General features: G+C 43.4%; 1 protein-coding gene across 1 annotated transcript; it reads right to left on the bottom strand.

The window, feature by feature from the left end:
- GLIPR2 (GLI pathogenesis related 2) lies at positions 1-27039 on the bottom strand. The gene is made up of 5 exons (XM_074576484.1): positions 26681-27039; positions 13872-13980; positions 10369-10472; positions 2521-2598; positions 1-1516 (listed from the first exon to the last, which is right to left on the bottom strand). The coding sequence occupies exons 1-5, from the start codon at positions 26691-26693 to the stop codon at positions 1356-1358; spliced, it is 465 nt and encodes a 154-aa protein (XP_074432585.1). The 5' UTR covers positions 26694-27039; the 3' UTR covers positions 1-1355.

Here is a 27039-nt window from a genome sequence, read left to right on the forward strand (position 1 = left end):
TATAATCAAGCCGTAACAGTGCAGTTTATTACAACTGTGTATGTAAACAAAAAGAAGTATTTCTGTAATGACACTCTTCATGAACCAAATTCTGGCATACAGAATCTCAGCAGAAGTCAAAAGAAACATTTACCAAGAAAAGAAAACCCCAAATTGAAGCACAGTATATGAACCTGGCCAAAATGGCCCAATCCACATTTCAGAAAAGAAAAAAGTATCCTCAGAATTCTTGCTTGCTTGCTTTTAAAGAAATTCAATCTGAATTTTTTCAAGGCATCAATCCAGCATGTGAGATATTTTTACTATTATTGAATGATATGCACGAAGAGTAAACATCTCTTAATTACGACCATGTGAATACCTCATACTGTGACATTATTAAAGGAGACAAGAGATGACTTGGGAATGTTATCGTCTGTATAGCATGACACCTGCAGAAGATATTCCTTTGGAAGTAAAAATAAGTTCTTGAGAAACGAAATCCAACGCCCTCCATCAAAGAAACTTTTTTTGTGCATAAATATCTAAGAGAAAAAGTAGTATCTTACTTTCCTGTAACAGAAGTAAACGATTTGATTATAAGACAATGCACATACTGTAAACTGTAAGAGGGGGGTCGAACTTGAAATACACTCATCTCAAAGAGATTTTCAATATTAGCACCTAAAATGTAACGCTGGGATTTAAACAATTTTAGTAACTTTCAGGTCATGCACTAGTTATGGCTTGCTGGACAGATACAATTTTGCCGGCAACATTTTAGTGTTCCGTGAGATCCTCTTAATAAAAGCACACAGGTCTGAATGCCACTACATTTTACACGTGTATCTTTCATACGGGAAGTTTTTGCATATGTTCCACCTGCAGAGAGCAGGCCCTACGGTAGCAGGAGGTATAGATAGAGCAAAGAAGTTGCAGTTATTAAAAAATACTGGAAAACTGGGAGTACGTGATACAATCACAAGCTGGTATCTTCAGTTTACAGAAAGCTATAAATTCGCTTGTTTAAAAAGAGACACCCAACATGTGCTTACTCACATGCTGACACAGAGTTCATGCAAACTATTAAAAAAAAAAACAAAACAAACAAAACAACCTTGTAAATTTTACCCTTCCGAAATGCTGCATATACTTCATCCTCAAATAAACTGAAGCCCCCTCAGAAACAACAGGGACCTAATGTGCAGATTGACTCAAGCAACATGGAATTGCTTCCTCCGTAATGAGAAGTGAACAGCAGTATCGAACAGGAAATTTCAGTGAATCGTACTTCATTTCAAACACTGTTAGGTCCAAATCCAGGTTCACTTGTCATTAAGCAATAAGACTACCTTTATAAGGAAAAAAAAAAAAAGTTATTTTCTTGGAGGAAGGACATTTTCTTCATAATAGCCTGGATTTACTACATTTCCAGCTGGATCATATCTAGCCACCACAAACGTAGAGCCGTCACTAGCAGATGCTTTTCCAACTCCCATCTTTTTTGTGTTCTTCCAAACCATTGCTGTGAAGTGACCTGAAGAAAGAGAATGAAACATACGCATTTATTTTAGGTACTAAACCTATAACATTCCGTTTAACACGAGGGCACGGAAAGAAAGAACAATACAAAACTGTTTCTTTCTCTAACAGGAGAACGAGCTAAGGGCATGAAAAGAAAACTAAATCTAGCATTTTGTCTTGAAAAAGCCTGATCTGATCTGGTTCCGCACTACTATTCCCATTTCCATGTCCGTTATCCAAATAAGAACACCTAGTAAGAGAATCATGAAAAAAGTAGTTTGACGAGTATCTAATGTAAAACCTGACAAAGGCATCAGGGTCTTTACTCCCTGCAGTCTGAACAGCAGTTCCGACAGTGGTTATTATTCATTTGCTTTGACCACCTCATACTCCCCCATGTGTCTGCATGTGCAACCGCTCAAAATAACACTGTTTTTGTGGCTGCTTCTGCCTAGTTGTTATAGCCACCTCTGCATTGTGCTGCTCTGACAGTTGTTCCCTCTCTGCACAGACAAACCCCACAGGAGAAAATCATTACTTTCTTCATCTGAAGCAAACTCAGGCATATCTCTTGCTTGAGCACTATTCAAGGAACAATGTTCTTATGTTCGTTCAGATTGTCAATACGCAGTCAATGGCCTGTGGCTGATCTCCAAATTATATCTGAAGTTACCTCCGTGATTAGAGTGATATAACTTGGTAGAGGACACATGTCCATGTAAGCAACAGCACAGTACATTTAGTAAGACACCTATATGATTCCAATTTAGTATTTTCTACAAATTAATTTCCCTTAAAAATAAGTTTCCTTTTAACTTACTCATTTCTCAGTTTCCTTTTACCCTTTTGTCAGTTTTTAATGTAAAAATTTGGGGAAATTCTAATATTTTTTCCCCCTATTTTTTTTTTCCTAAGACATAAAGGTAGATTATTGAAAAATACCAAAACAAGTTGGCTAGCCAATTTCCGAAAAGAAAAGCTCCATTGTTGAAGAAACGGTGCCTTGTCTGAACTTACCTGTCCCAGAAGAAAACCCTGGGTTTTGAAAGCTGTAATTTTTTATTTCACTGTACCATCTGTCAGCCACATCCTTTCCTGAAAGACAAAAGAAATCTGCTGTGGAATCACGACACAAACACAGAAGCGTAGCTCACTTATAGCCTTGCCGGCCAGATCTTCTGTTAATAGGTGGCAAGAGCTTCTAGAAACAAGGAGAAACAGCCTTTTTACTGAAAAGAGTTTTTGAAGTGTAGGTAACGTGGTAGTACGTGTAATTTACCAAATAGTGTTTTGCAATAGCTGTTGCTACTCAGTTACTAATTAGTCTGATGCTTTTTCTCGAGCGTCTCATGCCATCAATGCCACCAATGAGTTGAGTTCTGCTCGATGCAAGCACAGTCCATGAGTTCCTCCCCTGGAGTGCCAGGGACTGCGTGGCCGGCACGGCCTGGCTCAAAGCCTGGGCAGGCCACCCACGAAACAGCTGTAGAACCGGTCAGAGTTCATCCCCCTCAGGGAAGGTGTCTGCAGCAAGGTGCTCGCCTGGTAGGACGGAGCTGATGAAGAGCGCTATGCTATCACCAACAAACAGATCAGGAAACAGGACCACCCACCAATTCTCGCCTGCGGTTAAAACTTTACGACGAAGTCAGAAAAATCTTTGGACAAGAGAGGCCTGCGTGGCACAGCATTTGGACTGAGATGGGGCAGAAATCCCTGTAGTCCTCAAAGAAATCATCTGGCAATTTAACACATTGAGTTTACATTTTTTTTTGCCCGCAATCTTCTGTAACTTTCAGTCTGGAAGGCAGTAAAGACACATCTCCTGCACCTTGGATGAGTGCTCCTGTCATTAGGCTTCTACATACAGCTTTCACCAGCTCCTCCCTCTTGGAAGGTGTTTGAAAAAACTTAAGTGAGCCTTGACAGGTTTTCTGAGCAAAAGCGCCCAGGGACCTTTTCTACAGGATGGCCTCCCACCTGTGGATCCAGGTGTACGAAGATATCCCCTTACAGCTCCAAGCAAACCAAAGAAAAATGACACTTCTGAAATCCTCTCGTTTTCTGTGTTCTCATCAGCATTTAATACTCCAAATTTCTGAGTGCATTTATTTTTAGCTGTTCTTACTTAGCATTTGAGCCATTGCGGACGTCCGCTTTGAGGCACTCTAACTCAGGGCACTACAGTCAGGCACCTCAACTACACGTGCCTAGGAGCTACTGCTGCGTGGAAGTCCTTGTGTCCAGCGCTGGCTCATCTCATCAAAGGCTTTTACTGTCTGTATAAGCTGTATAAGGACTATGACTATGGCCAGTGATGTAGCACTGTATGTCTGTGGGTCTCTAAGGCTGATGTTTGCCAAAGAAATAATGCTTCCTTGTTTTCTGTTGAACAGTTAAGGATAGAAAGGAGAAGATTCTGGTAATCTGCAATGGATTCAGTGGAACAGGCAGCCCAGAGGGCACGAACTCAGACTAGAACTTGCTCTGTACTCAAAAGTCAAATGTTACTTCTTTTCCATTACTGGTTCTGAGGAAATTCTTGTGTCAAACACTGTGGGGGGAGAAGAGGGCAGGTTTTTCCCTGAGCTACATCGATAATGAAATTTCTGCTTAGCATTCCAGGAAGCATAACGCAAGGCCACTTGATTTCATAGCAAGCTGCCAACGCTGTTAAGCCTACCGTCATGAAGAACGCTGGTCCCTGGTGGACTGTTGGCTGCAGATCAGCAATGACTCATGTTTTGCTATTTTGCAGCAAAAAGTCTTAAACTTGCACTGTTCTAGAAGTCAGACACTGCGTTAACGTCTTTAAACTTCAGTTGCTTGTGAGTGCAGTCTGCTGAAAGGATGGCGTGGTTAGCCTGGCAAGCTGGCTGCCAGAGCCGTCACTGAAAAGAAAATATTGGATGAAATGCCATCTCTTGAGAGGTTTGTGAACTGAAAGTACTATGAACTTATCTATGCCACGCTGTTTGTTAGGAATGGTGCTCTCTTTGTAAAGTCAATTTACATTTTCTACATAAAAAGGTAGAAAAACTTCTCTTGCCTCCCAAGGTAAATGTTTCAGGAATAACAATAGGTTCCTTCTTTCCCTGCTCTCCCTGTGCCAAACAACAAACCCTGCAGACTTGTTTCACAGCTCAAGTCTGTAACACAAATAAATACTTGTTCATTTGTTACTCACACTAAAGCTAAAATGAAGACTGAAAAAAGCGCAAAGAGCAATCTTTATGCAATACAAGGGGAAAAGAAAAAGCACAGAGTAAAAAAAACCCCAGCAGATCATCCTCTCCTACCCCAGACTTCAAAGCTATGAATGATTTAGATGTGTTTGTGGCAAGCTGGGTCGCACAGAACGTGACTACAGACATATCAGGCCTTACGAAGCACATGTATTTTATGTGCTTAAGTGACTACTCTGTGCATTTTACAGATGTAGGACCGCACTCCTACTGCTACCAGCGCTCCATTCCCTTAAGAAGTGTACCTAGGCCCCCTGCGACAAGAACTTAAAATCTCCATAATGGAAATATTGCAGGACACCTGTAAGTTTTGACAAACACAGTATCTCCTCAAAATACTTTTTTTTCTTTTTCATTTAAAGAATACCATCCTGTGAAAATTTGGTAATTCTTTAACTCAAGGGAAATGGCAACGGCATCAGGTAATCCCTCAATCCTGTACGTGAAAGACACCGAGCATAGTTAGGTAGCACTATCTATGATGCATTAATTCCCAGCCTTCGTGGATGAAAGCTTCCAACTTCTTGCAGCCGGGCAGTGAAAGCCTAGAAGCTGATCGCTGTGCTCCATTTTTCACGTGCAGGGTCAGGTTATCATTATATGGCATTGCTGTCATCCTCCTTGAATTAAAAGAGTCATTGCATCACAGGCTGTGAGAAATTAAAGACTGGCTTTTTCCCAGGAAAAGAGAAGATGACCAAAGGACTAGGCAACTTTTGACAGTCTCTGTCATGAAATCCTGTTAAAGAGATCTCCTGGAAGTGAAGGGAATGAATTATATCTGTCACGTGCCACAGGAGGTGAGGGGAGTCCTACGTGGAAGTTGTTACCACATGAGAAGACAGGTAGGTACCTGGTGATTAAACACGCTCCCTTTCCTCTGAAATACTTTCCTTCTGATTCTTTGCCCTGTGGGGAGCAGTGAAAAATGCGGCGGTGGGACATAAGCCAAACTGGTGTTGGAAGTGACCGCTGATACACAGGGGACTACGGGAAAACTCTGTGACAGCCCAAGCTTCCCAGGGCCTAGAGAAAATGACCCAAAAGGGAACAGCAGAGGGGTCTGCAGAGCACCGAGCCTACCTGCTTTAGCAGCAACTTCCATCCTCAGGCTTGCTGGTTCAGAGAACTGACCACAGTGTTTCCATTTCAAACTATCACAGAAGAAGTGATGCAGTTATATTTAGCATCCATTTCCCTTGCACTGGAATGTTTCATTGAAAACAACTCCCACTCCAAAAAGCTCCCCCAAAACAGGCGCTGGTTATTGTTCAAAATGCATTTCAATCAGAAGAAAAGAACACAGAAATCTCACTCCCACCCCCTTCCTGATTATAGCAGAAATAATAGAAGTTTACTTCTATCAAAAAACACAGATCTGTCCTACAGTCAGCGCTGCAGCTTCTCTTCTGTTGCTCCCCTTGCAGAACCAATTAGTAGATTGCTATTTTTTTTAAAATATCCTTCCTGTTCACTTTGCTGTAAACCACATTCACAGTTTCAAAACTTTCTCTATGGAAACACAATTCGACTCCACCCTTCTCCTAGCGATAGCTGACTGATGAGCTGCTCGGTTAGACTTATTAGATGTTCATTTTGGAACAGGCTGAATCTTGCTCTAACGAGTTTCTTCAGTACCATGACCCTCTGGAAATATCTATATTGTGCAAAAACTTGGTAAAACAATCCTCGAATTAGTACCCAGGTATAGTTCTGCCCAAGACTAGGTCCAGAATCAGCATAGTGGTTTTATTTTATTTACCCAAGCTAAAAGCTAGTAACGTGCCCGCGCTGACTGTGCCTCCAGCTGACCATCTGAGGTCAGTCCATACACAGGAGTAACAGTCCTGGTGTGAAGTTCTTCCGCTGATACCACTCTCTGAAGGATACAGAGATAAAAAGGGGCCACTGCATGTAAACAGGTGTCAGTACTCTTGCCTGGCCATACCCAGCATCTCATCAGTTGTCCTGTTACCTCATTAAAATCCATTTCTAACTATTCCCCTGGGTGAGGAGCTCTGTTCTGTGTGGATGTGCGTGTGGGGGGGGTGTGAGTGCCAACAACTGGTATCAGACCAAGGGTGGCAGGGACCTGGGTGTCTGCGGTGCCAGCAATGGAGCACCAGCGCGGCTGCGAGTGCGTGAGGACGAGCAAAGCGCAAGCTGGACTAGCTGGCGAGCAGGTGAAGCGGTCCGGGAGGAGTCGCTACAGGAGCATATGGGCACTGCAGGGAGAAGGGGAGTCCTGGCTGATGGACAGGGAGCTGTGTGTGCGAGACACGCTGTACCGGCAACTGCAGTGGAAATGCAGCCTCAGGGGTTTGTTCATCCAGGTGCCAGCAATGGGGAGACTGGGATACAGGGACAGCTACTGGGCAGACTGAGTGTCTGAAACCAGCTGCTGCAGGGATCCACATTGGAATTTTACTTCCATTACTGAAATATACATATAAGATATATTATTTGATGTTATAAAAATATAAATTTTATATGTTTTTTTTAAAATCCATTACTGGAAAAAAATATTTTTACATGTATATATTATTTTCTTTATATATCTATATATGTTCCAATAATGGACTTCACTGCGATCGGCCAGAAAGGGGAACAGGATGAGGCCACTGGTGCTGTTCATTTGAATGCCGACTGCAGCTGTCTGTGCTGATCCGTGTGGCCACCTGTATATATATATAAGCATGTACATGCTGTAAATGTGTGTTTGTGCATGCAAGCCTGGGAATACACTCTCAGCCTCACTACTGGGGGTACAAAGCTGTGGCAGACCTACCACTGTAGTTGGCTCCCCCTAACATTTAATTTCTCTGGGCCCAGCCTTACTGTTTCTCCTCATACCAAACCATCGTTAAACCTTCAAGTAATCCCACTGAGTAAACTGCTAAAAACATTCTAATAAAATCACACAGGACGTATTTCTGTGCAAGGATGGGCAGCACCGTGGCAATCTACTAGGTACCCCAAACTTCAGAATTTTCCTCAGATGTTATTCTAGCTTTTGTTATCACAACCTTCCTGCCACCAGTCTGAGAGGAAAGAAGGTAGATTTAAATCTGCCTCAGAAATAAAATATCTACCTAGATCACAGTCATACCGATGGTTTTAGGAAGTAATCCTCTACTTCCAGCATTCTTCATGCAAGTCCTTATTTTATTTTACTTTATTTTGTTTTACAGTATTGTATAAGCCTTGTCTTAGATAGCAGGAGATGCATCAAGGCAGGCTCTCATTTGGAGCATGCTCCTCCAGGACTTTGGCAGAGGGTGTCTGGGCCGCTCTGCCCACTCATCCTGATCTGTAGGCAGACCCAGGTTCCTCCCATAACAGGCGACAAGGTGACAACATCCAGTGAGTTTCTCTTACGAACTCTTTAGAGTTCACAAATTGCAGCGCTCTTACAGGCAAGACGGCACATTCTTCATGACCCCACCAGCCGTCCCAACCAGAATTTAATCATCCAGTGCTTGCCTTCAGCCTTCCGCCACATGAGAAATGAGACGAGGCATCCTGAGAAGCCTGACATACTACAGCTGCCAAGGCAGGCTGCGGTCTCTCGCATTAGTGGCAGATGACAGCTCACTTATTTGAACACAAAGAAAAGTCTGCCACGGAGCAGTTCCTGCAGAACTGGAGGGAGGAAACAGCTGTCAACTATTTCTTGGATTACAGGGATAAACATATTTCCAGCCACAGCTTTAGGCTGTGTAACTCCAAAATCCTGAATACAATTCAAGGTATTCTTGTACCAGGAGAGGGGTCAAACCAGAAGGCTCTTATAGTTGAAAGCTTAAATCTTTCTCCGAAACAAGAAATACATCTCCTGGCATTATTACAGAACTCAGTAAGAGCCGAAATAAACAATAGCATCACTTTTTTTAGAGAGAATACAGAGTATGCTGGAGGTTTATTGAGTTTTGCTTTATCTGGGAAAGAAACCGGAAGACACTGCCTGCTTTTGTTAAGCCCTTGAATGGATGCCTTAATACAAATTTCAGCCTCATTGAGCAGGGTACAAATTAACTATCCAAAGAGAACTACATGAGAAAAAGAGGAAGAATGAACTGACTGCACAGAGATGAAGACTAAGGCCAGATGAGAGAATAACTTTCTTTGAAGAACCAGTTTTCTCATTCTGGTACTTTAAATGATCCTGCTACATAGGAAATGTAGAAGTGTTTTACAGAACAAAAGAGGATGTAGCTTAATTTTCTCAGCAAGATATTCAATCCTGTGGATAAAAAAATAGCAACAGAACTGCTCAAATCTGGCAAGTTATGTATGGAAATAGTGCACTGAAGACAACAAACAGGATCCAGAAAGACAGGCATTATATAATTTATGGAAGGATTTGTGTGGTTTGTTTCCAGAGCTCTAAATGGGAAATCTGTGACTTTAACCTCGGGGGAAGGAGCACAGGCGATTAACACAAACAAGAAGGAAGAAGTAAGCTCAGTCAGTGAGTCATAGCCTCTATACAAACTTTGCCATACATCTGTGTTTTCCCATGCTGCTCTGAACCCTTGCCTCAGACTCTTGCAATGGACAGAATGCCAAATATGAGTAGATCAAATCGTATTTTTCCACCCCGGGTTTCTTTTTCAACAGGAAAAAGTACCCATTAGGGACTAGAGTTGGCACTTGCAGAGGAACTGAGGAGCGTCCCCAGGTCTAAAACCCGCTGCCTAAAATTTCCAGCTCCTTCAAACAGGGCCTCCAGCCTGCAGAAATGAGCTTCTGTTTCCCTGAGGCTCCGCTGGAAATTCCAGGGGTAGATAGGAATAAGGAAAGCAAGTGGTCACTTTTAATACATCCCACCTGCTGTCTCAGCAGGCTAAGGCATGAGCCCTGCCCGCCGGAGAAGGCAGGAGGGAAGAGCCTGCTGAACATCGCGCTGACTGAGGGCTCACCGCAGGCCGTCAGCCTGGCCGAAATTCAGCTCCTCGGGCTTCCAAACCAAAGGCTGCCAGTTACGTGGTACATTTACGACCAGAAAATATACGGAGTATTTTTCTCTTCAAAAATGAAGGCATGGAAAAGGGCTCCCTGCTTGCTGGCAGAGCAGGAGAGACTAGACGTCTAACACATTAGCCTCTGTCACTTTGGTGTCCGCCCTCTCTCCCCCTGTTTTTGCCCCCACAAACAGGAACTGCTGCGTAGCATCCAATGGCCATTTTTCCACCTTCCTCACCACAGCTGGCCTGTGGTCAGCCCTGTCTTTGGCTGAGACAAACTGAGGATAAAGGTGATGTACAGGGCACTGACAACTTCCTCCTCTCCACCCGTGGCCATACAAGTATCACTCAAGACAGCTCCACAGCTGGGACATATGAAGCAGCTGAGCTGCCAAGTCCTAGCTCCAAAGGGACAGAGCACAGTACCACAGTCCCTTACCCCCTCCATGCGGGCACGTGCTCCTTGCTCTCAGCACATGTAGATGACTGCAAACCACTATCCTGGCCCCCTGGAGCCTGGGCTGGGCTGTGGTGGATGCATTTTTGAAGCAGAGGTAACACCAGTACTCTTGCAACCAGACGCTCTGAGCACAAAGTACCCGAGACAAGCCATTTATTCAGTGCCTGTGAGACAACAAGAGAAGAAAGCTTACCTGGTTGGTCATAGGATGCCCATGCAAGGTTTTCTCCACATTTTCCATTAGCAGACTCGGAGCTGTGTTTGAGGACCCTCGTGGTAGCCAGTTCTTCTGCATACCTAGCAAAAGAATCCACACATTGAGTCACGGACCACAGTCACAGCGAGCAGAGAGGAAGAGGAGCAGGAGGAAAAGGAGGAGATGCAAGCAAGAAATTTTGCTGGAAGATGACAGCTTGAGCCAAGTTACTCAGCTGCAAAGCCCTGAAGCCAGGGATGCTTTGTGCTTACATAGATCTAGGAGTTAGGCAAAGGGAAGGCCTAGAGGTCATTTTCCTTGTCTTTCATGAGCACATGTGTCACTGTTAAGAAGGACCTAGAAGAAATCAAAGGGCAGATTTCCCCTCACCATGTTCTGCCCAGCACCTGGAAATCCACCGGCCATCCTCAACTGCAGCTGCTGGGGAAAAGGGAAGTACCTGCAGCAATTGCTACAGGTGTCACCTCCCAACATTTCTAGGCCCCCCATGGGAGTAACTTAAATGTTCTCAATGAGATGAAAAAAAGACAGAAGCAGTCAAAGCAAGTGAAAAAAACCCACATTTACAAACGTTAAAAAAAGTCAAATGCAAAACAAGAGCAATGTGCCAGGCAACAGTATGGAGAAGGGGACCACTTGGAAAATCTGAGGCAACAATTGTGTACACCAACATAGGGATAAGCAGCACTGTTTCTATAGAAGCTGACATGTGTGAGACCGTGGGATGTATTTTATTGTCTTACAACAATAGGGTTAAGAAGAAATCATGAGTAAAACAGTAATTCTCTTTATTCAACATTGGAAAGGCTTCAGTAAAGAGTGAAATTGGAAAGACCATTTGTTACTTCTCAAGGCACAAGAAATAGGAGGCAACGCACAGAATCATCAGGTCATAGATTTAGAAGTCAAGTAAGACACAGCACTTTTTCCACGCTGTGCAGCAGAAGTCATTGCCATAGGACGATGCAGACATGAAAGCACATATGGGTTTGAAAAAGAGCTAGACAAATTTACAGCGGGAATCTTCAGGGCTTATTAAACAACAGCAACAAAAAAAATGAGGATTCAACCTACTGCTTAGGAAAACCATACTTTCAGGAGAAATCTGTGACTTCCAGGAAAAGATAATGGGGGAAGGATCACCACATTTGTTTTGTCCTCCTATTCTTTCCCTAATCGTGAATTACTGGCATCTGCCAGAGACAGGAAATTTGTCCAGCTGAACATTTTGGCCCAAACTAGTACTTCAGTCATTAGGTTCTCATTTCCTTCTGTCCTAATCCTCCCACCAACACAACAACAAAAAAAGTATTTAGCTACGTCCGTTAACCTAGAAATAATGAAAACTTGTCAGCTGTCAGCCTGATAGATCCTGAACTAGAGGATCTCTAGATGCTCCTTCATGCCCTTTATCACTACAGTCCTGTAATTTTTCTCTCCAAGGATTCCCACATCCCAAGCAAGAGGCAAGACTGGAACAAAATACACGCTGCACATGGGCAAAGTTGCCAAGGATTTGAGACAAAGGGTGATTAATTCGCTCTAGCTTAGGCAGTTGAAAGCATGAGATTTGCATCTGAGATCATCACCCTATGCTTCATTTCAGTCAGAGATAAACAGACACCTGCTGAGGGTGACTCATCTCATGCTAAAGCAGGGATCCATAGTCAGTTCATCTAACCTGTCACAATTATTGGAACTGAAAATAGTAGGAAACAGACCGTTTTCAACACAGATAGAGAAGCACAGAAAAGTACCCAGAGATACACCAAATATATACCAACAAAGATATCAGATATAGCTGAAGAAATGGCGAACTTCTTCTTTGAATTTAAGATTATGCAAAATCTGTCTTGACGAATATAAGATTTCTTATATTTCATGTCTTTCGTTCAAATCAAACCATTTCTGCTTTTTGCTATCGACCAGTTTCACCAGTCTCTGAACATTTGTCTTTTAATTCTTCCAAGTTAAGTTACAGACCGCAACCAAACAAAGGTTTCCCCATCACAGTAGGGAAAGTCAGCTGAGACCAGAGAGGACTGTAAGGAATTCCAGAAGGATCTAAAAATATCCAGCAAGGGCAATAGCACACTTAGAGATAAATATGGAGCAATGCATATTTGACAGAATAATCTAAACTATTCATACAAGTTGACTTGTTCAAACCAACTGTAGCACTTTGGAGACGCGACAAGTGTTATTGGCAAGTCAGTGAAATGTATTCCTCGTTGTGAGGCATCACGTAAAACAGAAACAGAACAACCATTTGAAGAAGGGAAGGAAAACCCCAGCAGATTACAAAGGTATGTGGATGAATCACTGGCATTCCATCTCTTAGAAATACTGTATCCAGTTATCATTGTGTCTCAAGAAAAAAGAATGTGAAAAAATAAAGACAGAATCAGATTTTGCTTGCTGCCAGAGGGCACGTCCACATGCCACGTACATGGTGTGTTGTACAGCACAACATCTGGTGGAGACCTCTGGTCCGCAGTGCAGGACCTGTTGCATCTGTGTGACAGCACAGTACCGTGCTGGGACAGTAAATCAGGTTCTGGAAAGGCTACAGCCTCTCTGGCTCCCAGCCAGCTGGCATGGAGAAGTCTGCATCGTTATGGTGGAGAGCCTAAGGGAAGATGAGATCTCAGGGATCAAACTGGCCACTATTTAGCTATTATGGAAAGACACTTATTTTCTGCAGAGTTTAACCAGCTTTTACTCCTTCAGGTATCTCCTTTGTACTGTGAGGATCAGCCTGAAAAAAATGAAGATTTTCAAATCTACTTTGAAAAAGGTTTCTGTAAAGGGAAAGGAAATAACCTGGTTGTCACGTCTACAGCAAAGAGGACTCAAATTTCTGGAAGGAAGACTTAAATCCATCCAGGAAGGCAGATCCACTGTACATTAGACTGACAAGAAGTTGTGCAGTCTTCAGCAAGGGAGAAGAGGTAAGATATGTCCCTCCTAACAGACTAGAAAACAACGTATACTCATTTCGCTTTTGGGGCAGGGAGAGAGACAATTTGATCTGAGATTACTTCCTTCTGATTCCATTGATCTTAGACCAGTCATCACTTCCTACCATGAAAAAGATTATTTTCTCCACTATTTCAGCGGCAGTGGGTATTCTCCTGCAGATGGCAACCCATCATCTGACAGAGGTGGTGGTGAAGCAAGTTTTAGGCAACTATCCTCTGCAGAGGAGACACACCAGTGTAGACAGATGCAGCCCACGTCTGGAAAAGGGTGCAAGAAAGATTTATATAGTTGTAACCATGGAACCAGCTGGCGCTATGTGATGGAGAAAGAAGGGATGAGAAGAGCTGGGTAGGGAGACAAATGGAGTTCCTCCATCCAGCAAGTCTTCATTCAATATCAGCACGTCAAAAGGCAAGTATTTTTGCAGTATGCACAGTCAAACCTAGTAGATAAAAGTGTCACAAATCTCATTAGAGAAAAGAAAGGACTGAACTCACTGTTGGGCTCCTCTGTTTAACTTCTTGCAGAGTTTTAATGGGGGAACTCCGTGTTTCTTCCTGTAGTCATTGTGTGCTTTCAAGACTTCTTCAGCAAATTGTTTGGAAGCTGAAATCACATCAAAAAAATTGGAAAGGTCTGTCAAATACAGACATCAGTGAAGATGGAAAAAGCATACCCTGTAGCTAAGATGCTGGTGCAGGCTGGACTGAAGAACAGAAGCATACAACCCTCATTACCTGGGAGTAGGACAAAATGAACCGTTAATGCTGTCCATCCAGGAACTAACTCTAAGAGACACTCCCAGTGGGAAGGTACAGACTCACTAAAGGTTGAAGAAAAATGTGAACCTTATTCCTTTCTTCAACAGCAAGGTGATTTAAGGTTAGTCTGACTGACTTTCATTTTGGGATTTCAGTGCACTGCATCACCATTGCAAAGTCTCAGAGTAGGCAACAAATAGGTCCTTTGAGGAGGTGCACTAAAAATGCAAATTACTGTCACTGGTAAATATTTGAATTGCAATGCTACTGCAAAGCTTTAAAAGAGCTCATGTTTGTACCCTGGTAAACTTGGGACTTTCAGCAGTGCAAGGCAGAGGACGAACAACAAGTCACAGTACAATTCACTTTGATGGGAATTTCATGTTACCTCCTTTTATGACTTTGCTGATTTTTCCCAAGATTCAGAGGAAAGAAAATATTCTCTGTCATGCGTCACTCTGTGGAATTTGCTGCTTTAAGAGAAATTTGGAACCTGAAACAGGGTATTGGGACACTTAGAGAAGTATGGATAGCATCTTCAAAACAGAAAGACAGTTTTCACTTTCTCTGTCTTGATGAAGCTTCTGAACAGACCAAGACATTTTTGAGTATTTACTCTGCTTTTACTGTGACAGAGGTTTCTGCATTTATTAATGATTCATCAGCTTTATTTCTGAATATCGCAATTAGCACGACTACCATCATTTTCCTTGTAAGACACTTTTGAAGCCCAGATAGACCTCATGATTAGAAAGTGTTTCCTGTTCTTAACTTTAGATTTCTCAGCTTCCTCTCACTACTCGATCCTAACAACTATAATCAATCATTCTCTCCTTTATTAGTGTGTACGCTATTCCGCTGTTTGTCATGACGCATTTTCCCACAGTAGAGCTGTCAGTTTGCACATACCGCTCTCGTAACTTTTTCCTAAGGTGATTACCCAACCCATGCTCATGCTTTAAGCTGTTCTCAGAGTTCTCTCCAGTTTCCCCAACAGCTTTAGGATAATACGGCAGCCTAAGGTAATCTCAATATCCAATGCACATTACTGTTTCATGCAGTAGCTTAAACCTTTTGAACACGGTCTGTAGTTAGGCTGCCCTTTTCCAGACCAGAGCGTCATTGTGGACATATATCTAATATATTCTCCATCAACATGCTTTCAGGCTACATTTTTTTGGTATAAAATTATTGGCGTGAGATGGCTAAGAATTCATCAACATCACTGTTGAGTGAGATGAGATCTGCCCACCACTTTCCTCCTCTTAGGTTTTCCTTCAGTTTTGTGTGTCACAAATTGCGTATCTTCAAACAAAACAGGCACCTCCACTCTGGTGTTTATACACCCACGCACCCTTTTGCTAACAAACCTGTCCCATTCCTCTTATTACCGTTGCTCACAGCTCACTGATTCTATTAGGCCAGAGTCCTAAACCTCTCATTTGCTCCATCATGCGGCGTCATGACCTATTTCTAAGGCATCTGTCATAAATTACTGAGGAAAGCAAGCCTATGGCCAGCTCACTTAACTTCACTGATGCAGGGGTCCATGCTTCCAGCAGGGAAATTTTAAGACAGCCTGAAAATCAAAGAAGTTGAAATGCACAGCTTTGGAAGTTGCATCACGTACTCCAGGCTGCATTTTTCTGCACAAGACCATCTTAAAGCTTGTGGCTGTTATCACCTAGACTTAATATCTCATCCACTCAGCGTTAATTACTAGACAAACAACCTGACCTGGAAGTGTGAGGGTTTCTATTCAAATTATTTACTGTCAATGACAATAACAAATTCAAATTCTAAAAAAAAAATAAAATAAAGTCGACTGAAACACAGGCTTTGTCAATTGTCAGTCCATCCATTAACAAAAGTATTGCACAATCCAGTTCTGTACTAATACTCTGACTTACGAAGACCGACAAGACATGGACAAAACTGAGTTTCTTTTAGCCACAGCAGGCACCGCTATGCTGTCCCTGGAGAACCTCCGTCCTCAAAGGTGGCTGCTATAGAAACACTTATCTACCGTGACTCAAGCTCATGTGCTAACCGCCCCCCTCCGCACGGCTTCTCCTGTGCGTGCTGATGTGTGGAGAGGGACGCCCAACTGCCAAATGTATTTCAGATTTGTTTTGGAAGACACGTTAAGTTTTTCCATTTTCCCAATGTTCCATACGCTGAGAAGCCAGACATTAAAAGTGAGAGTTAACGGGAGTTTTCAGGCTCCCACCCAAATGGGAACAGCTTCCCAAAGAGCTCTGGAGACGTACTTTTTTCCCTTCATGTAATCTGCTTAAGCTGCTAGAAAAAATTATTTCCTGCTGCCAGGAAGTTAGTTTTGGCCATGAATCATTACACAGCTTTATAAGTAAAACAATTAAAGGTATTAGATACATCTGCTTGCTTCTCATTATTCAATTATTTACCTCTATTTTGGATTCTTCTGGAACATTGGCTAAGATAATGACAGCACATGACAATGAATTTCCAGGCTATGATATGGTACAGAGCACACCTTACAGTTGTTATGTTTTTGGAGTTACAGTTTCATTGATCAACTTTGTGTGACCATGGAAAAGTAAGCAGAGATATCTAGGTTGCCTTATCCCATCAGATTTGTTTTTATGAGTATTCTATTTCTCCATTTTCTTACTGTCTCTAAACAGTGCCAATCTCTTCTTTGAACCCTGTCTTCTCCTGCTCTGTTCTTCCCTTAGTTTGGACATCAAAACAGAAGCAAGTTATCTGAACATGCTTTCCACAATACTAGCTGCTCTGCATGATCTTTGCAGCTGTCTACTGGACCTACTGTGCTGCTCTTGCAGAGCTGCGAGATGATGTGCAGAAAGAGTAACAGTAAAATATTTCACAAAAAACCAAACATGAAACCTCTCCACCTAATACCTACAAAACAGAAACGCTGTGGGCAGCCCTTACGTCACCATTCAGGACGCACAATGTTAGACCAGGCATGCACTTGACTAGCAAAAGAGGCATGTTTTCTTGTGACTAAGTGTTCACCCCAGTGATTCAAGGAAGAGCACAATATCAATTTCTAGAAGTATCATTGTCTTCTCAGTGCTCTCCGTCCTATTGCTTATGGATTAATCTTCACTGGCAATTTTGTACTTTCCATACATACTAATTATTTCTATTTAGCCTTCAGATAATTAACATATAACACAAACAACAAGAAATGGACCTCATGTAGAATCCTACACAGAAGCATACCATTATGTTTGTCTCAATCCCTCTTTGAAGCATGACACAGGCCTCAACTCTTCGCTCAACGTGTGCATTACAGGTAAGTGGAGATAATGACCACAACTTTCAATTCTGCCCCAAAATAAATAATTTGAAATATGCTCATGTAATGGCTAGAGCAATATAGCTGAAGAAAGCTACAAAATACACTTCAGAGGACCCACCCTTCTGGAAAGGGGTAAACACAAAAAACTGATACCAACAGTCACCAATGTGACTCATATTACCCGGGACACTGCATGTTACCTCCACACTCGTTCCTGCCCAGAACAGAGAGAGGAACATTAGACACCCAGGCAGAAAGAAGCCAAGCACCAGGATAAATGGAGAGGACACAAAGGCAGAGTGGACAGAAATCACATAAAAAGGTAACTGGCTAGCCATTTAAAGAAATCCCTTCAGTCTCCTTTGACTCTGCAAAATTGCTTTACCCTACTGTGATAGCAGCAACGGAGGGTGGAATGAGAACGCAGGAAATCCAACTTTTAATATGCCCAACAGCTTTGTGAAAAAATCCACTGAAGGCTTCAGGGAACTGCAAAGAAATGATATCAAGAAGACCTTTGTTACTATCTGAGGTAACTGAAGATACCTCTATTTCGACAAACGTCTCAAAATATATTAACAGATTGGAAAGAAACAAAATTCTTGAATAAAAGACATTCCGGGTTCTAATGACAACATTTTCATGCAGACCTTTCTAAGAGACCCGACATATTTATTACTAACAATTTTTGTTAATAATCTTTATCCTCACTTGAATTGTAATACCCTGGAAACTAGCCCCAGCTGAATCTTTCACACTCTGAGAATAATGTTCCTTCAATGGAGAAGTGACGGGCACTTAACTGATATGAGAAATGTTAAGAAGGTAGTTATGCCTCTACTGCATTTTGCCTCTGCACTTCAGTTTGAAGACACAAACGCTCCAGGATGGACTTATATTGGGCGGCTGCTGCGGTGCCACAGAGAGTGAATACTCCATGTTTCTTTCACCAGGTATTTGACAGTAACATCTTCAAAGACTGGCCATTAATGCTATTCCTAAATACGTCATTTGAGAGGATGGATCTGACACTCCAATTCATTAATCACTTCCGGCCGTAAAAACTGACTTCCTCCAGTGCGAAACTCCCCTGTACTCTTTAACAAAACTGTCTGATTGCTTGGAAACATATAGAAGAAATGAAATCATGTACACATCCTGGACAGAAGGAAAGATGAAAAGCCTCATAAAGCCTCATATCCTGTGTGGGGTTTAGTTTTCTTCTTTTGCAGCAGCTTTGAACTAAGAATTCAATAAAAGGGCAGCATCTCCATCCCATACAATGATGGTAGACTATTTCCCTTCCAACTTGAATTATCCTATGACCTTACTAAAAGCTAGAAGAGAAAGTATTGCTTAAAGGCACGAAAGAAATTGTGGGTTATAATTAGACATGAGTTTGAATTAGACACGAGTAGTTTCCTGGAACTTTCTTGTGCTTATCAGGCTGCTCAAAATAGCTTTCCCTTCAGCTCAGGAGATTCCCCTTCAGGGAGGAGATTCTCTGTTCAGTTTTGCCTGAACTTTTCTTACACACCTGCTTATCGCTGGCGCGAGCTTCAGGACAACACAAAGATGTTTGAGGTAATTGAATCTGATGGACAAACTTCTCACTCATTATCTGGGTTTCCTCTACAGCAAGCTGGCAACTTAATAACCTTGCATTACCTGTGCCATATGACGTAACACACTGTTTTCCCCCATACCCCATTTGAGGCCTATTGCCTGAGAATATGAAGCTGCCGGTGTAATAATGTTTCAATGACATTAGTCATGTCACTATTTGATTGCGAATCCTATTCTTGCTGTAATAGACAGTGTTGATTACTTCCTCACTTAAGGCCTTTTATAAACTGTTAGGCAATTGACTGCCCTGATTAAAAAGGAACACCTGGTAAACTGGAAACTGCACAGCTCTGAGAGGCAGCAGAGCCGTCTGTGATATAAGCATTTTTAAAAAAAGCAACGCTAATCAGCAGTCTTGAGCACTGACAGAACCAAGATGTCGCTTTCCTTGAGGGCAGGGGTGGGGGAGAAGTCCTTTGCTTGCAGCTCCTCTCTCCTCCAAACAATCAGACGAACAAGCCTGTCAACAAGTAGTCACTGTCATGGAATGGTCATCCTGCACAGGGTTGGAACCAACTGCTCATAATATCTAGAGAAGCCAATGTTGGCTTTGTGGGAGAGGCAATCAAAAGTATTATTTTTATGACTATTCTGCCATGGTGGACAACTAAATACTGTAATCGTGCCACACACCCACACAGGCAACCCTGGCAGACAGTTAACGTGTAAGATGTTAACCCTTTTAAAAAGGCTAAGGAGGCCCTCTCATTAGCAAGGCCTTGTATTCTTAAATCTAATTACCACACGATTCCTAGAGTACATACACTTCAAAATACAAAGCCCCATGCAACCTCCAGGTGTTAGAACTGACCACACTATGCAGGAGGAGAAAGCGAAACAATCTTCTCCATTTCTTCTCTTCCTCCCTCCCCAACATCATACCTGCTTAGAGTTTCTAATTACAGTAATTTACGAAGAAAATAAGGTGCAATTGTATTCACTAATGAGCAACAGCAGAAATCAGAACTTCCCTACTACCAAATCTGAACTTCAGCCATTAGGTTGTGATTGCACCTTATAACAATGTTTGCATGACAGCAGCAATACTCTTCAGCAAGTAACAACTCTTCTAAGCCCTCTGTAAGTCATTTGCATGTCGAAGTTGAGTAATTTTTGCTGGTCACTTATTCATATTTTGGACGATGCACATTCTTGTGCTTTGTGGATGGGCAGCAATAGAGAGAATCTTGTTGGTACCCAGTGCCAAGTTCATTTTACATAGCGCTGTCTGGTGCTAAACAAAGACTTGCAAACTGAAGAATTTTGCAAAGAAGAAGAAATGAAAAAAGTAAGAACCATCCCCCTTCTTCTGAGATATGCTCCACCATTTTATACCTCTACCATTTATATTCTACCATTGCTTGGGGTATTCATACCTGAACTAGTTTTCAACTCATTAGCTCCAATACCCTCCCACCTTGCTTTTCTGCCAAGGACGTCCAAGCTAGCTGGGGCAATGCTCAAAGTATGTTTATTTATGCACCTCCCTGAGTCTTGGAAATACGGCCATGCACATTTCTTCTGATCACTGATGTGTAAACTCACCTATCCAGTAGCCCAGACCAAGCAGGGAGACACAGGAAGTTTTCTTTACCCATGTTACACAATCTCATTCTCATCCCCCTGCGCAACAGGCTAAACCCCAGTTCTCATAACTCAAAATCTTGAAAAACAAGATATTTCATAGATATTTCAATTTCATAGAACCATAGAATGGTTTGGGTTGAAGGGACCTTCAAAGGTCATCCAGTCCAACCATCCTGCAACAAGCAAGGACATCTTCAACTAGATCAGGTTGCTCAGAGCCCCGTCCAACCTGACCCTGAATGTTTCCATGGATGGGGCATCTACAACCTCTCTGGGCAACCTGTGCCAGTGTCTCACCACCCTCATTGTAAAAAATTTCTTCCTTATATCCAGTCTGAAAATAATATATTTAAAGGATCGAACAGGCACGTTGCCCCTACACCAGCCCCTGGAAGGTAAAATTCCACCTAATCCCTGAAATCTTTAAACCTCTTGATTTCAATGTTCCTTCTGCAGCTCCTGTTGCTTACACACCGGCTCAGTGCTTGGGACCAAAAGAAAAAAGAGAGATTGAAGTATATGCAAGGAATTTACATGCATGCCCACACCCAGCGACTGCAGTTCCTTTGCATTTCTCCAGAAAGCCAGTGCCACACCTACAACATATGTCATGGACATCCCCTCCTGTGACCTGCCATGGGGGCAGTTGAGGGGAATATACTCCTCACAGTCATAAATCCTCATACAGCAGAGCTGTAGAAGCTACAGAAGAACTATCGAAGTCTGCACACCAGAAAACACTTTTTTTCATTGTCAGGGTGACAGAGCACGGGCACAGGTTGCCCAGAGAGGTTGTGGAGTCTCCATCCTTGGAGATATTCAGCAGCCATCTGGACACGGTCCTGGGCAACCAGCTCTAGGTGGCCCTGCCTGGGCAGGCCTGTTGGACCAGATGACCTCCAGAGATCCCTTCCCACCTCAACCAGTCTGTGATTCTAAGCTGAGGTCTGTTTGAGTAATAGGTCTTCATAAGGGAAAATTCAAGAACAGGCCATACCCTACCACAGTTCATGCCAAATCACCTTTTGAGGATCACTTATTAAGTGCCCAACACATGCCAATGGCCCACAGAATTTACAAGTGTGATAAACACACACATAGGGTACAGTTAAGCATGTATTCAGTAACTTAACATCTGCCTGTCATAAACCACCATCAGAGCTGTCTCACGGGAAACAGTCCCCCCGTCCCTTGTATTTACATTTACAACAGGGCATGGAGACCTCAGCAACACATGCGACCCCATTTCAGCTTTGTGACACCCAGGTGTATATGAGGGGCCAGCCCTCACAGTCATCATTAGAAGACGGCTCCCAAACACTGCACCTACAATGGTAGCACGGCAAAGGTTCAGAAGGAGGGTTAACTTACCATTTCATGCAGCGCTGCAATGATCACGCTTAAAGCTGAGACCACATGATTTCTGTTCAAAGTGGAGATTCACTCAAGTAACTCAGTTCAGTCAACATTAAATGATAATACACAATGTTTGTGGTGGCCTTAAACAGGCCCGTATTTTCTTCCTCCACAGCACCCCAGACTATCACCCCCTCATGCCTGCTTGCACAGGAGACAGTTCTGGACCAGAGCTGTTGGCCACCCACTTGGCCTCACCTCACCCCCCTCTGCAGGGCCACCCAGCCCAGCTCTGGCAGAGCTGCTGTTCAGACCTTCAAAGACCAGGCAGAACTTGGTTACATCTGCCTGTAAAAACATAACCTAGATATGCTCCAGCTAATCTTTCGGAGAACAACGTGGCCTCTACCAAAACAGCGATCTGAAAAAGCCTTCTGGTCCGTTGAGATATGTAATAAACAACAAAGCAGTTAGAATCAAGAGACTCATTTTCTCATACTTTTTGTTCTTGCAACTAAGGCAAATTCGAATCTAGACAAGACAAATACCATCAGCTGCACTGATAGAAAACTAAGGGTTTGAATGTTTTCACTGGATTCCAGTAATAAAAGCTTTCTTCCTGCCTAATTTTTTTTTTTTTTTTGACAAAGATTTCTTGGAAGATTCAGAAAGGAGAGCTGACGGTTTTTGATGTGCAGCTCTATGGCATGGGAAGTTTGGTAGGCATCTCGGTTACTAAAGACCATCACATTCTGTCTTATTCTTTGTGAGCTCTTCATACTTGTTTTGGTATTTATCTGCCTTGTGCATGAGGAGCTAAGGCTACTAATCTCACAGTCAACGGGAGTAACCACGGTCGCACAGGGTGGCTGCTGCATTCTCCTCCTCTCCCCCGCCGAAGCCCTGATGGTTCAATAGCCAGGTCAAAATTGGTTCCAGAATACTGTTTGCCAAAGCCTGATGACGTCCCGGCAGATTTTCTCTATTTGACATTTATTGAACTTAAACCAAGTAATCTGTGTTTTCTACACACAAAAACTGGATTAATGTGATGTTTCAAAGGTCCTTTTCCCACCACACCTCCAGTTCAGTTCTGGTGTAAAGAGAAACACCCAATAACTTGTATTAATGATGGGTTCTGCAAATGCCCTGCTGTTACCAAACACAAATGCTCGGTTGCTTGCAGTTTAGGCTAATTAATTTCCTCTCTCCCCACCAGTCCTGTAAAACCAGCCAGCATGAAATGCAGTGTCATTTTGGCATCTTGCGAATATCACATTTTTCAGAAAGCAAACAGGTCATTTCTCTAGGATGCTTGTACTTTTGTTACAACCTGCTACGGCTGTCTCCTACCAAGATGCTAAAGTGCAAGTTTGCACTTCAGATCAGCTGAAGATGTAGCTTGCTCCACGGAAAACACGACAGTCCTTTTTACTGTCCAAAGGTGCATCTTAAGAGTTAAAACCAGCACATGCTTCTAAGGAAGATTAAGAACAACACGGAAAACTGCACCAAGTTTGGTTTCTGTCTCTTTTCTTTTTGCCAAAGCCCCTTCTCGGTCCTTATTTTTGTACTGACTCAACAAGCAGCACAGTGGGTAACTCCCAGCTCTTTCTCTGGAGTCCCACCCACATTTGCAGAAGGGGGAAAAAAGAAAATAAAAGAAAACCAAACACTGTAAAAAGATAACCAATATTTACTGAGCCCATCCTTGTCCTTGCCTGATAGCATCTGTCTGTACCCAGTAGCCAGAAGTCACAGGGCGATTCCTCTGCCGTCACCTCTGCCTATTTTTTAGGGAGGGAGCGAGGCGAGCTCCCATCCCCCACCCAGCAGGGCCGGAGGGGAAGCGGAAAAAATGAGACTTTTAGCAGCCTTTTTCTGCCACCATCCCAGCCTTTTTGGAGACACCCACCCTGCAGCAGAAACTCCCAGCGCTCCAGAGCGGAGGAGTGGAACTGGCAGCCAGCTGCTTCCGGGAGCATCGCCGGCAGCTGCTGGAATATGGATATCCCCTCTGGGGCGAGGGCTGTCCGCAGGACCCCGGCCTCCGGCCGCCCGCAGCTGCGGGGTGTCAGAGCCCAGCCGACAACGGCAGGCTGAGCAACAGGGCAACAAAGAGCGGCCAGCTCACCCTCCCCTCATTTCCTGCAGAAAATACTCACCCCAGTCTTCTCGGGGCGGGGGAGCCTGCACCACCCGCTCATCCAAATGCTGTCGGAAAAGAGAAGACCAGGGGGAGGGCAGAGGGGGTCCCCGTGTTTGGCTTAAGTATTTACAGATGTTACGGCCATGGGAGGCGTTTTTCTAAACCCGACGAGGGAGTTTCAGTTTGAACTTGGTTTCCGCAGCCTGCAGCTTCCAAGGAAGAAAGCTGCGTCAGAGGTACCGATGTCTTCCAACACTCGGCTCCATTCAATGAAGCAAAAGCCATGCAAAGTCTCTAGCTCTGATACTTGCAACAAACATTGCTTCAAATATAATCCAACAGCAAGTAACAACACATTACTAGGGAACTTTTGTTAAAGAACTGAGATTTTCAGCAGCAGAATTTCTTTGCCTGAGGGTACTTAAGCCTCAAGATAAATTTACCGAAGACAAAAAGCTAAAGAAATTGCTCTGAAGAAATTTCTTGTAAAATAGGGGCCCCGCTTTACATAAATTAGAGCATCCTTAAATTTATGCCTCCACGTAATCTCTGCCTTAACCTTTCTGCCCCAGGAGAGGAGTGAGCACTCTGTTTTGAGGTCAGACAGATCCCAACCTGTTACGTTTCCATACATCCCAGTAGAGAGAAAAACCTGCCTGCATCATGTCCTCAAGAGTACTACAGCAGGAACATGAGGCATTTTACACAAAACACAGAGGAAGCGGTACTCCGTAAAATAGCTGCTCTCGCCCATTCAAAGGCAAACCACACTGAGTGATGTCAGACAGGAATTTAAAGACTTCAGTGCACTGGAAAGGGCAGATGGGATTTAGTCAATAAACCAATTGTCAGGACAGGATCTCAGTTTTACGATTCATCTAAAAATACTGCGCGCAGCTCAAAGACAGTAACCTGGACCCACTTTACCATTGATTTGAAAAGCATGACACAAGTCACAAAACATTTTTAAACTGTACTTAGATCTCAAGCTCTGTTTGTATAACCGCTTAGGGATGCAAACATTACCCAAGCCTTGGCAAAAGGAGTTTCTGGTCTGTCATTGCTCCTAAGCGTGGAACAGCCAACTAATGTGCAGTGATAAATACGCAGGAAATAACAAAGACAGTAATTGCCTTATGACTGTATTAGCAATCTGCAAACAGAAACTGTGCGCGTATTAAAACAAGAGGAGATTTCATCATTTTGGGACTGGGGGTGCACACTGGATTTCTCTCTATTTCTTTTGCCCAATTGGCTTTGGTAATGTAATGTGCAGCTGCTACACTTACCGGGTATTTGTACTTTTTATGCTACTAGCAAGGAAGTGCTGAACTTGACACTTCTGAGCAACTAAGTTGTTAAAATTGCTGTAAGGTTATTTACTAAACCCCAATCCACTTGAAAACACATGCAGCTTCCAGGACGTGGGGCCAAACCCACCCACTGGCAGCTGTCTGGTGCTTCGCCTGGACTGGGTGTCACACCAGTAAGCCCTTTACGGTCACATCTGCAGACAGCTCTGATCTCATCTAGGATGCTGACCTTTAAAAAAAGAAAAAGGAAAAAAACCTCAACACACCCGTGCTGAGGCCCATTAAAGTGTTACCCGCACAAAGATTTTCCTCAAGTTTCTCTGGAAGAGGCCTATGGTTTTGAGTGAATCAAGTACTAGGGTTTGCTGAGCGTGTCCTATACGTGCTGTTTACACACAGGACAGACAGACAATATGCCGCCAGGCTCTGATTTGTCACAGAAATAGCGTCCTAACCACAAGAACAAAAATAAACCCCCCGGTTTCCCAGCCGTTTCAGAAGATCGGCACAGATTTTCGCTCATGGCTCTAACAGGACAAAGATGCAGAAAGCCCTGGGCACGAGCTCGCTCTTCTTAAGGTCTCCGGCTCCTTGGCAGCTTCAGAGGAGTCTCCGCCAGCCGAGGCTCTCAGAGCAGGGCACGCAGACGGCCGGCGGCCGTGGGGAAAGGACCAGCAATGGAGCCAGTGGCAGGGAAAGGCTCCACAAATATCCGCACAGCTGGGGAGAAACTTAGGAGCTGAGCAAGGCTATCTATCCTTAGTTAAACGGTAACCAAATCTTAAATGTAAAGCCTCCCGACAGGAGGGGTGACAAAAACCATCCTCCCCACCGCCCCCCCCGCCTCAAAGCATCCTGCTGCCTATCTGAAAGGCAAGTAACTTTTGTCAGACAGCTAGACACAAGATAATTTTAAAGCTACAGGGCTTATAATTATTTCATACTATCAGTTACATGTAAGCTGTATACAAAATACAACTACCTCTGCATCATGCAGGTTAGGATGGGGGGGGATGTCAGTTTTTTTGTTCTTTTAACCTAACTCTGTGTCGGAGAGAAAGCTCCTCCCCGGCCGTACCATGCACAAATGAAAGCAGCTTTCCCCGCAGAAAGCCACGAACGCTTTAGCAATGCTTTCCAAGCACAAAACCGGGCACGGATATTGCAAGAATACACAGCCAACTGCACGAAGGCATTCGCTCACCTGATTTTCCCATGATCAAGTGGTGTTGGGTGGTTTGTTTTTTTTTTTTTAATTTAATTTCACCTGATGCCTCCTCTCTTCACTGAGTTTCTCTGCTAAGTGCCGGGGTCGAAGCGTTGGCAATTTCAGAGCAACTTCTTCAGTCGCCGGCGACCGCTGCTGGAGAAAACTCAGCAGCATGAACCCGTTACCGCCCCTTCTTCAGAACTGGAGTAAGCCTGCCCATGCCTTATAAGGCATAGGGACACCGCTCTTTTTTTCTTAAAAAGATCCTGTTTAGGGTCAGGAGCTATTTATCCTCCACAGTAACCAAGCAGCTCCAAAACACCATATGGTTTCACATACCGATTTAGCTTAGT

Source organism: Larus michahellis, chromosome 2 (genome assembly GCF_964199755.1).
Source record: "Larus michahellis chromosome 2, bLarMic1.1, whole genome shotgun sequence".
NCBI lineage: Eukaryota > Metazoa > Chordata > Aves > Charadriiformes > Laridae > Larus > Larus michahellis.